The 12,284-nt window shown below is 46.8% G+C and overlaps 1 protein-coding gene across 1 annotated transcript; it reads left to right on the top strand.

Moving 5' to 3' along the window:
- Nucleotides 1–655: 655 nt before the first annotated feature.
- Nucleotides 656–11,822, top strand: LOC132447556 (uncharacterized). The gene is made up of 4 exons (XM_060038387.1): nucleotides 656–963; nucleotides 1,400–1,782; nucleotides 1,883–2,092; nucleotides 11,623–11,822. Exons 1-4 carry the CDS (start codon nucleotides 656–658, stop codon nucleotides 11,820–11,822), a joined length of 1,101 nt encoding a protein of 366 aa, XP_059894370.1.
- The last annotated feature ends 462 nt before the right edge of the window (nucleotides 11,823–12,284 follow it).

Below are 12,284 nucleotides of genomic sequence, written 5' to 3'. Positions count from 1 at the left end.
CTTCACCCGTGACCTCAAGGGGGTGTACGTCAGCAGAAGATCTGGAAGCCGACCAATCTGGGGGGAACAAGGTGGCTCCCACATATTGAAATACTCTTTAGACCCTCATGAAGGACTATCCTGTTGTGTTGGCACACATGGAGAACACAATTGAGACGAGGCAAGTTGTTTTTCTGAAGCAATATTTTCCTTAAATTTTCCTTGTATTATCATTACTGCGTTTTATTCTCACTGAAAAACGATACGCTGTTTGTGCTTATTTTAGATCTGCCAGCATCTGCCACATGATCGGGAGAGCCAAACAGTGTGTCCAGATCCTGAAGGACTACAGCCGTCTACTGTTTGTGGTCCTGGTTCAGGATATCCTGCATGTTTAGAGCTGGTCAGTTTACTTATTACCAGACATGGGGGACTCGAGTCACATGACTTGACTCGAGTCAGACTCGAGTCGAAAATTTGAGGACTTGAGACTTGCTTGACTAAAGCTGCGAACACACCAAGCGCGTACCTCGCGTACCATGTACGTGCGTGACGCAGCGAAAATGTTGCTTGACCATTTTGTGTCAAAAATGGTCAGATACGCGTGTACGCATACGCGCGTAGATGAGACCGCCCAAAACTTCCCCCCCCCCTGCCATTTTTCTTTTGCTGAAACATGGCTGGCATCGCCAACATCGCTGCGCTTTATTTGCTGTGGGAGTCCGAGGAGTCCGAGGACCGTCGCAAACGCAAACGCCGTCGTCTTTGGGTGCACGACATCCTCCGGAGACGGCCACAGCTGGGTGAGTTTCACCACTTGCTCCAAGAACTCCGCCTGGATGACGGCCGGTTTCAGCGGTACTTTCGACTGAGTCGGGCCCAGTTCGATGACCTGCTAGCCCGGGTTGGTGCCAGGATCTCCCGTCAGGACACCAACTACAGGCGCTCCATATCAGCTGCGGAGCGCCTGTCTATCTGTCTCCGGTAAGTTGCGGTTTCATAGCCTAATTACTCTATAACAATCAGCACATTCTGTAGTCAAAAACTATATACACAACGGGGAGAAATTGTTCGGGCGCGTGTTCTGATAGTGCATACATCTATTTCCAATGCTGTCAATGCTCCACCCAGTGTTTCAACAGTGTTTTTATATATTATCTATGGTTTCAACCTAAACGCAAATCTTCATATACATGCATGTCACCTGAGTTTTATATAAACAAAATAAATAAATGCATCATGGCTCCAACATATTCATTCTTGACCTCCTTGTCATGCTTTTGAAAATAAAATAAGCTGATGCAAATCGCTAGTCAAGACATATACCTGTGCAGTGATATCAGCAAGATAATTGGCCTACATATTTGGTATACAACTAAAATTCTCAATAAGGCTACAATAAATTATTCATGTGTTGCAGATTCCTGGCTACTGGCGATTCGTTCCGGACGATAGCCACCAGCTTCCGGGTCGGGGCCTCCACCGTGGCTTCCATCGTGTCCGATGGGGTGACGGCTATATGGGACTGCCTGGTGGAGGAGTTCATGGCTGTGCCCACTACCGAGGACTGGAGGCTGATTGCGCAGCAGTTCGAGGAGCAGTGGAACTTCCCTCTCTGTTGCGGTGCCATCGATGGGAAGCATGTTGTTCTGAAGGCCCCTGCGAACTCCGGTTCGCAGTTCTTCAACTACAAGGGGACATTTTCCATTGTTCTCTTGGCAGTTGTCGACGCAGACAAGTGCTTCCGCATCATCGATGTGGGGGGCTATGGGAGAACCAGTGATGGAGGAATTCTGGCCAACTGTGTTTGGTCAGGCCCTCCGAGCTGGCGATCTCAAGCTCCCTGCTGACAGAGTACTGTCAGCGGCTGCGCAGAGAGGACCCCTGCCTCATGTGTTTGTAGCGGACGAGGCCTTTCCGCTACGGACCGACCTCATGAGGCCATTCCCCGGACGCATCCTCCCCCGAGAGCGGCGCGTGTTCAACTACCGACTGTCCCGGGCTCGGTTGGTGGTTGAGAACGCCTTCGGCATCCTCTCCTCCCAGTGGCGGTTCTACCGGAGGGTCATCGAGGTCCGTCCTGAGCTGGCGGAGAGATGCGTCAAGGCCACCTGTGTGCTCCACAACCTCCTCCGCAGAACAGCACCAACAGCAGCAGTGAGAGATTGCCTCCCTGTTGGTGGCTGCCAACAACGCTGGGAGAGAGGCCATCCGGATCCGCGAGACCTTCACCTCCTACTTCTCTGCAGAAGGGACCCTCTCGTGGCATGACACCATCGTATAGTGCAGTGCACAACAACCCCAAAACGGCTCTTTTAAGAGCCACCCACACAAAACCAAAGGGATTCCTTCATTATTATTAAATTGTTATTAAAATTGTTCAATTAAGTAGTGTTATTAAAAATGTATATTTGTGTCCATGCATGCTAGATCTTAAAATCATATATTGAGAGAAGAGTTGTGAGAACTATTTTATTAAAAAAATAATTATATAAATAACAAATAACATAAGAACAATAAAATTTAAACATAACGGAACAATAACAAATGAACAGTGACATCAGCCTAGTTCTTTCCCTGGAGAGATTGTCACCACCACCAGCTAATAAGCTTAAACAGGTTCCAAATTAAGTGTGAAATTAGAGTTGTCAAATATGACCTTTCGAATTTGGAATTTGACGTACTCCAGTACTTCAGGTGGCAATCTCTCCAGGGAAGGAACTAGGCCCAATACAAAGTGCTCATTCCCGGAGAGCGGGGTAGGGGGAGGCACAGCGTTTTGCCTCTCCAGGGCCTGGAGGATGGCTGTTTTTATATTGGGGTCCCCCTCCGGTACCCTGGCTCTCTTCCTCTTCGTCCCTGTATGGAATGTAAAACACCATAATTTGTAAGTTAGTGAAAAGCCTATTGAACATGCATGTGTGTTTGGTTTGAAGTGTTGTAACTTTAACTTATAGTATTAATTAGGGCTGTCAAATTAACGCGTTAATTTCGATTAATCAGGGGAGGATCAAGAAGTTACGAGAGAGAGAGAGAGAAGGGAGAGAAACAAACGGTAGGCTATACAGCTGTTTATAAACAGGCATAAAAGTGTTGTATTGGTATGCGATTAATTTAGATGAATTAATCACAGAGCCTGTAATTAATTTGATCAATTTTTTAAATTGCTTGACGGCACTAGTAGTAATCCATAAACCGTCTTCTTATCAGTTGAAGCTTAAACGGTTAGCCATAAACATAGTTGAACCCCTGAAATTAATGCTATACATCTTTGTCCTGTACATACCGCTCTGTGGTCTTGGGCCAGCCTCAGGGACAGGTACACGGGAAGGGCCAGCGGCAGGGACAGGGGCAGGAGCAGGAGCAGGAGCAGGAGCAGGAGCAGGAGCAGGAGCAGCGTCCTCCGAGTCAGACTCACTACTGGGGTGGTCTATGTTATTGAGAAAGAATACTTTTTTTGCTTGGATGATACATGCATGATCGATATTACAGCACATTAAAGATAGTGCCGCACTGTAAACCGTTCCTGTGGCCATAATACAGAAGCTGTACGTGTCTTCACTTGTCAACAAACCTGCTCAGTGGGATGGCCCTGCTGCTGCCTCCTCAAGCTCCTCATCTTCTCCTGCCCCTGACAGCGAAGTATCTGGAGCCCTGTCCTCCTCGACCTCCTCTGCCCCCTGAAGTAAATTGCTGCTGGTCTCCCTCGGGGTGACAAAGGGGTCGAGGAAGGACAGGACCCCAGCGAATTTCCATTTTGTCGCTGTCCCTGCCGCTGACCCGCTCTTTTTCCCCGCCTTTTCACTCTTTTTGTGTCTCATGTACCTGTCCCTGAGTGACTTCTACCTCCTGCGACATGCGTCCACTGACAAGAACATATATACATATTAAGTTGTGTAACCTGACAAGCGGGACAGTCTGTTGTAGTAGTATCACTTAATATTACTGCTAACTGTTGCTACCGCTAACCGGCGCTAACTTTTTTCATAGTAGAACACAACCGATAGCTGAAGCCAAGCAAAATACACACACACATTATTCACTGATCTTACCAGGACAGCCAGTATCCTCGGCCACGTCGACCCACGCCCTCTCCTTCTTGTTCCTGTCCCGGTACGACACCATCCTGGTGTTGTACAGGACAGGACGGCTGCACACTGCGATGATGAGGTTTTGGTCCTCCATTGCGGTTCTGTCCTCTCCGTCTCTCTGCCAGTGACGTCGGGTCAAGCTCAACGCTGATTGGCTATTGCGGCGCGTATGAGCGTAAAAAGTTCAATTTTTTGAACTCCTCGCGTACATGTACGCGCGTATATATACGCGCCTCATACGCCCCTACAGCGAGTAAAATGTTGCTTGGTACACATGATACGCATGTACGCACCTCATACGCGCGTAAACCAATGCTTCCCTATGGAAAAATTGCCGATTTTATACACGTGGTACGCAGGTGACGCGTTTGGTGTGGCCGTACCTTAACACTGATAAAAGACTCGACTTGACTTTGACTTGGTCTTCATGACTTGAGACTTGACTTAGACTTGAGACAGCTGACTCGAAATTACTTTTCTAAAGTTAGATTATAGGTTGGATATGTGATTTGTGACACGCCAGCAGATTTTGAAAAGACGCAACTCAAATGGTCCTACCCCCTCTCCTTCAACGCTGACTCCACCCATTCCAAGTACATGGACGCGCAATCACACAAGAGCGCGAACACAGATGCGCGAGAGTGGGCCAGGGCAGGCTAGCTAGGTTGGAGTTTAGGGTTGTATTCTAGCGCTAGGTCCAAATGTGGATTAGCTAGTAAACTAGCTCCAGTAGCTACCGCAGGGTAACAACAAACAGAAGTTTGCTCTGGCACGAGCTTTGAGTACGTGCACGAAGAGGTCACGCGCGGGGGGAGGGGGAGTGCAGTACGACCGTTTGATTGGCGTACTTACTGTCCAATGCCACTCGGTGTTTCTGAAAATCTGGAGTTTTTCGAGCCCTGCCCGTTCCACAGATGATTAACTTGTTTAATTTTCATGTCAGTAGGCTACTTCTAACTCAGTGGTTTTAAGTGTATTTTTGTTCAAGGTGGAGGTACGAGTTATAGCAGTCCCAGCATCAAGTGCACCTCTTGAACGTGTGTTCAGCCATGGTGGGGTGATAATGTGACCGCATTATTCAGAACTCAGTGACAAAGTACTGTCAAATTATTTTTTTTGCAAATGCAATGCATTGTAAATCGATGTATGTTGCGAGGCAGCAAGATTGCTACCAGCTTTCAGGCTTGTGTATTACTATTTCCCCTTCCTACAGTATGTGTATGTGATGTTACTTTTGAAATATTCTTTTTTTTCATGTCTGATGCCATGTGTTGCAAATAATATTCTACAACATGTAGGGAGATTGAGTGATTGACTTGAACTGTTGTCGTATACAGCTACCTAGAGGTTATATTTGATTCTGTTCATAGGTTGGAGGTAATGATCATAAAAAACATTTTCAAACTATGCACATAATGGTTTTGGAATGTTTTGAATAGTTCGAGTTATTGTTATTGTTAAGACATTGTTATTGTTAATGTTGAAATAAAACTCAACTTATGAACCACTCTCTTTACCGATTTTTAAATGTGGAAACTGGGTTAGATCATCCGATTTTTGTATGACTTGACTTGTGACTTGCTTGACCTGAGCAATGACTTGACTTGTGACTTGCTTGATTCTCACCACAGTGACTTGGGACTTCCTTGAGACTTGAAGGTTATGACTTGAGACTTGCTTGTGACTTGCACATGAATGACTTACCCCCACCTCTGCTTATTACGTTTTCCTCTGTATAGCTTTGAGTGAATAGTAAAGTGTAGTATTAGTAAGTCTTATCAAATATGTGACATTGTAATCCATTACAGTTTAAGTCTGAAGCTTCAGGAGGACGGTGTTACACTCCCCAAGGCCTTACAGCCATTTGAGATGACACTGCTCATGCTTACAACCATGCACACAACAGCTGGAGAGAGCCTTGAAACCTTTCTTCAGGAGTCAGCAGAGGGCCAGTTCCATGCAGTTCAGCTACAGAGCTTTAGCCAGGAGAGCGGGATAGATTTAACAGGTAGTAAATTAAAAAGAGAAAATAAGAACATGGTTAACAGTTAAATTAGCCTGTTGTTCATAAAAGGGCTAATTTAGTTGTGATTAGTGTGTTAAATGATATTTTGTGTCCCTGCCTTTAAAACAAAATTAAAAAAGACATCTTATGTTGATAGATTGAAGAGCCAACTCCTTGACGAGGTCATCCAAAGACTGAGGAACCGGTAGAAGAGCCTGGAGTCGGACAAAATTCTTCTAGCGGCTGCAAGGTTGGTGGACCCAAGGGAGTGGCCCACAGAGGAGGCAGAGCTGGCCAGCTTTGGAGCAGACCATCTACTTGTGATCACAGAACACTTTGCCGAGATACTGGGTAGGGCAGGCTGTGACAGGAGTCAGGCAAGACACCAAGAGTTGCCAAGTGCCAAAGTGGTCATAAAAGCGCTGCCCCAGGCTCAACAAACCAAGGTATGGGCAGACTTTTTTAAAGATCATGACAGGCTACAGAGCTTCCCAAACCTGCTGATGGTGGTTGAGCTAATCCTTGTGCTCCCACTCTCCACTGCTGCTTGTGGGTGTGGCTTCAGTGCAATGAAACGCGTAAAAACTGACTGGTGTTGCAGCCTTTCAGTTGATATGCTGTGGAAACTGCTATACATTAGCATCGAGGGGCCAGCAGTTGCCAACTTCAATGCGGAACGTGTTGTAGGATGATGGCTGTCAGTAGGTCAGAGAGCACGTCGGGTGTGAGGGGATTATTATTTATTTGAGTGCCAAAGTTTAAAATATGGGATAAAACCTCAAAAAGAAAAAATACAAATGTTCCAACAATGTCAAACGCATTCAAACATTGTGAATAAAGATAAAATATAACAATTTACCTGAAACGTTGTCGTTATTTGATAATTTGATAAATAATAAAAAAAACTATTTATATTTGGGGCCAGTGAAAATTGACTTTGGGCAATGTGGCATCCCGCCACGTGGTCCTCGGCCTGGACGGGCCCGGGGTACCGTGGAGGACGGGGTGTACCACCCCCACGCACCAGCCGGCGAGGGAGAGCAGCCCTTTCGGCACCCCAATCAGGGTGATTGGGGGACACCTGGCCGAAAGCACGGGGGCCATTTTAAAAGGAGGCACAGCACAGCACGTGTCGGGTGCAGGAAGGAAGGGCTCGTGGCAAGGAGAGAGCCTAGAGGCCCACGGAGGCCCTAGAGACAGCGGCTCCTTCTTTGATTTGATTGTTTCATGTTGATGGTTAAATAAATGCCTGCCATGGCTAAAAACCTTACGCCAAGCGAGTTTTGTACGTGGATTCCGGCTCAACCGAGCACCGGGATACCACAGCAAGTAGAATTCAGACCCACCGGCCCGGCTGGGCAAATGGAAAAAAACCTTAGCGTCAAGCCCTGTAGCGATTATTCTACTTTTAGCCGGAGATATCGAGCTGAATCCAGGCCCTCACCCTTGGCTGTCAACTATCATGAATCCAATTGTTAGCCACGCAGCACAACATCGACAGCTAGCTCCACCTATCAATGGACTAACAAACTTAGCCTCCCAGCTAATTCATCCAGGGCAATCAGCAATATCGCAGCACTCGCAACCAGAGACGAAAGTATTGGTCGACTTACTTTATCTACTTAATCATTGTTTTGGTTCATCAGCAAGACCCTGGCCGTCAGCGGGGCCGTGCCAACAGCTTGCGGGTCAGGGTCGTGCGATGAAGTGGTCTCTCCAATTGGTTGTGCTGCATCGGACAATGCTCCCTACCGAAGACGCAACGAGACCCTGGCCGTCAGCGGGGCCGTGCCGTCGGCTCCTTGTGTGCCAGCAGCTTGCGTTCGGGGTCGCACAACGCCGCGCTCCTTTCACCCCCTATATCAGGCACCTTTCACTGCAATGTAGGACTAACTGAGACTATCACCCCGAGTAGCATCGACCACGACAACATCCTCTAACAGCAAGGCAGCGGACAACCCGATTCCGGAGATCAAGGTCAAGGATTTTAAATCTACCCTTGGTGAGAAAGGTTTACATTTACACATCTAAATGTGAGAAGTCTGTCACCAAAAATGTATGAACTTGGATAACAGAAGTTGGGGTTATCTGCTTTAAGGAAAGTTGGTTAGATAAAACCATAAGTGACGAGGAAATTACCATTAATAATTACACTATAGTAATTATAGGAGGGACCGAAATAGAAAAGATGGCGGGTTTGGGAATATGTGCGCTCAGTTGTAGCATTTAACTGTAGAGATAACATTGCTAGTGATTTAGAGATTGTTTGGATGGAACTTTGTTTACCAAAAACCAATCCCATTTAGTTTGGGGCTTGCTGCAGACCGCCAGGCCATGCTACTTTCTATGACAAGCTAGAACAGGTTCTCTTGCGTCTATCAGAAATAGAGAGCTCTGAGCTGGGGATCTGAACACAAACATGTCAAGCTCTGCTCAGCCTACCTGCAAAAAGCTTGAGGATCTGTGTCATTATTTTGGTTTTGAACAGCTGGTAAAACAGGCCACGAGGATAGGCAAGACTTGCTAGAGTATTATTGATCTGATTATAGTTTCAGACAAAACTAAAATATCTCAAAGTGGCACTGTTACTTTTGGCATAAATCATCACAATATAATTTTTTGCACAAGAAAAATAGGTAAAAAAACCTTTCACTCTCAAAAGTCTGTACTATCGAGCTCATTTAAACATTATTCCCAGGAAACCTTCACGATGCTGTTTGATGAGGTGGACTGGTCTCTGTATTGTTCATGTGTTAACATAGCTTGGTCAGAGTTTAAAGACATATTTTTAAATATCATCAACAAGGTGGCCCCTCTTAGGCCCCGTCCACACAAAGCCGATTTCATGGCGAAACCGCAAAGGTCTTGTACGGTTCGGCCTTCCGTCCACACGAAGCCGGCGAATCCGCTGACCGAAACCGTAAACTTCTGAAACCACCCTCGGAGGTGGTTTCAAATCTACCCGGTTTTGTTTTGGATTCGTGTGGACGCCTGAAACCGTAAACCATGACGTCATCGCCCCACCCCTCGACCCTCTAGCCAATGACTGTTGAGCCCGCGGAGTCTCACCCTTTATGCGCATGCTCGCCTCCTCTTCTTATTTATTTTTCTTCGGGATTTCCGTAGCAGAAGCAGCGCCTCTTATGGGCCTGGAATGTGTACTACAGCGTTTCTACAGATCTACCCGGTTTCGCTTGACTCCGTCTTTACGGAGATACTCCGAAACCGGATAGATCGAAACCGTAACGGTTCCGCCTGTTTCGGCTTCGTGTGGACGGGGCCTTAGACAGACCAGAGTGAAACAGGGCTCCAGCACATGGTTTGACAAAAATATACATAATGCATTTAAAACCAGGGAAAAGGCACTTAAAACATTCCATAGAACTAAAAACCATGATGAGTTTATTTTATAAAAAATACCTAGAAATAAGGCACAGGAACTTATCAGAGGCGCAAAATCAACTCACTATAAGAATGAAATATCCAATAATAACGAAAATCTGAGGAAGCTGTGGAAGCACTAAAGGAAATGGGGGCCGCTAAGACAAATACCAAGACGCCAAGAAGCACAGGACTAAAAATGAATAGTGTCTTGAATTTCAATAAAAAAGAGGTTGCTAACCATTTTAACACCTACTTTACTTCAATTGCAGAACAGCTGGTCTCAAATCTGAACCCTGCATCTGGGTTATTTAACATTGATAGGGTGAAATCATTCTATGCCAAACTTGGAGCCATACCCAACTCATTTGCCTTACAGAAGGTTGAGGTAGGGGGGACAGGAAAAAAGCTCTCACAGCTAGACTGCGCTAGGGTAGTTAGAAGGTTTATCCCCTCGGTTCTTGCGAGATGCTGCTGCAAATATAGCTCCTTACATCTAACATATTAACATGTCGGTTGAATCTGGTGTTTTTTCCACTGACCTCAAGAGGGCCAAGGTAGTTCCACTTTTTCCACATTCTGTGCTGGAAACAGCACAGAATAAATGAATGAGAGTCATTCTAAAGGTGGGCCATAGGTCTCATATAGGTAGGTCACAATTTGAGGAGCTCAATTGGCTCCCTGTTGAGTCTCGCATTATTATGACAAGGATGAATATGATCCAGAAAATACTGTTCGGTAGCGGGCAAATGTTTTTATCATGTCTTATTACTAAGGTAAAGGACAAAAACAATATTTGCACTCGTGGCAGCATATCAGATCTGCGTCCATATTCATTTTAAACATCTTTAGGGAAAGGAACCTTTGCCTATATAGGGGCAGTTCAGTGGAACAAGTTAGACAGGGAAATTAAAGTCATATCCAGTCTGAACTCTTTTAAAAAGAGCATCAAGGCCTGGTTACCAGAGAGGGTAGCTGAATAGAGCAGGGGACCAGCTACTGTCTTTTATTTTTCTTTAAAAAAATGTGATTGTCATACACTCCGAGTGTCTAGGCGTGACTTATCTTGTCTTGTCCTGATGTTTTTTGTGAGGACCACAATGGAAATAAGTCCTGGGCCTCGTTTCCCGAAAGCGTCGTTAGCCTAAGTGGATCGTGAAGTGCGTCGTAAGGGCATCGTAGAGTTTTCACCGCGTTTCCCGAAAGCATCGTTGGTAACGAACGTCGTGAAGAGCATCGTTAGCCTATTACAGCCTCAGTGGCGTCACCATCGGACATTCCGTGTATTGGATGCGTTTTATTAAAACGCATTGCGCCTTTATGTTCTTAGTTTGGTGATTATTACTAAATAAATTAATAATCTTTATTAAAGATGTTAAAATGGCCAAAATAAAACGGGACAGTCCAGAAATTTTTTGCGCAGGCAGGGCACTCAAAATGTGTGGGAGAAAGTGGGGGGATTTGTGCAGACTTTGACATAGGCTACTCATAAAACATCACCTAAAATAACCCAAAAAATTAAACAAAATAATGAATGAAAGAAATGAAAAACAAATTAAAGCCAAAAGGAGCAGGCAAAAGGCTGGGAAATGGTGGGGATTGGTCACTTTGACGGGGATGTTTGGTGACATGGGGGGGTTAAAAAAAGCCGCGATCACTCTTCGGCGTGATTCCAAACCAGCAGTGTAATCCGGGAGGCCGTCCCGAAACGGATCTTCCTCGTCCTCGTCCGGTTCACCCAACGCCACCCCAGCCTTGGCTGCAATGTTGTGCAACATTGCTGTCACGCAGATCACAGCGCACGACTTGGCTGGCGCAAACTGGAGCCCTCCGCCGGACTTGTGGAGGCATCGGAAGCGCAACTTCCACCTGCCGATCGTGCGCTCGACAATGCACCGGGCCAGACGGTGAGCTTCGTTGTACTGTTCCTCGTGGACGTCTCCCGGGTAAGCCACTGGGGTGAACAGGTGAGGCCTAAGCGGATAGCCACTGTCTCCGAGGAGCCGCCACTCTCCCCTGGAGGCTGCAGCCAGCCGTCCGATGGAGGACTCGCGGAACACGAAGGAGTCGTGAGTGCTTCCAGGCCATCTCGTTACGACATCCAGGATGATGCCCTGATGGTCGCACACCACCTGGCAGTTGACAGCGGCATATCCCTTCCGACAGATGTAGACGTGGCCATCAACGTGGGGCGTGAGAATTGGAATCAAAGTTCCATCCACGACTCCGGCCACTTGTGGGATGCGGAACGACCGAAAAAAGTTCTCTTGGGTCGCACCCATCTCGTCTCTGCTGTGGAAACGGACCTGTCGCGGTACGAGACGAAGGAGGCTGTATGTCACTGCCTGGACCGATCTGCACACTGACGCCTTGCACAGGCCCTGGCCATCTCCTATCACCTGCAGGAAGCTCCCTGTGGCGTAGAATCGGAGGGCGGCCAAGAGCTGCACTTGCGGTGTGAGCGCAAAGCTCCTCCTTGTAGCACGTCTGAGGTCTTGCCTGATCGCCCCAAGCAGCTGTCTGATGGCCTCCCTGTAGCGCTGTAGCGCTGTATGACTGCCGCGTCAGTGTAGACCTCGAGGGGGTCAAAGTTGTCCCGGATTCGGCCATTGATCGCAACAAGGCGACTCCGGGGACGCCTCGGCCTCTCTCTCTCTCTCTCTCTTCCTCTCCCGCACACATCAAATGATCAATCAAGGAAACTTCATGCGGAATCAGATTAAGTCGGCTTTCTTTGCTGCGCAAAGCATGTTTCCGAAATCAGCCCATTAAGATAAATGTAGTTGTCACACAAGCTATTTTTAATTTTTTGTCATATGGAATTATTT

The sequence above is a fragment of the Gadus macrocephalus genome, chromosome 19, assembly GCF_031168955.1.
Source record: "Gadus macrocephalus chromosome 19, ASM3116895v1".
NCBI classification, from domain to species: domain Eukaryota; kingdom Metazoa; phylum Chordata; class Actinopteri; order Gadiformes; family Gadidae; genus Gadus; species Gadus macrocephalus.
The sequence above is the reverse complement of the archived record's forward strand: the minus strand, read 5'-3'. Positions and strand labels throughout refer to the sequence as shown.

Bases quoted from the DNA above. Each gene is read 5' to 3' on its own strand.
- LOC132447556 (XM_060038387.1), top strand. From the start codon at position 656: ATGGCTGGCATCGCCAACATCGCTGCGCTTTATTTGCTGTGGGAGTCC. The intron at 964-1,399 runs GTAAGTTGCGGT...CATGTGTTGCAG, and splicing joins CGCCTGTCTATCTGTCTCCG to ATTCCTGGCTACTGGCGATT. The intron at 2,093-11,622 runs GTGTGCTCCACA...CCCTTCCGACAG, and splicing joins GAGATGCGTCAAGGCCACCT to ATGTAGACGTGGCCATCAAC.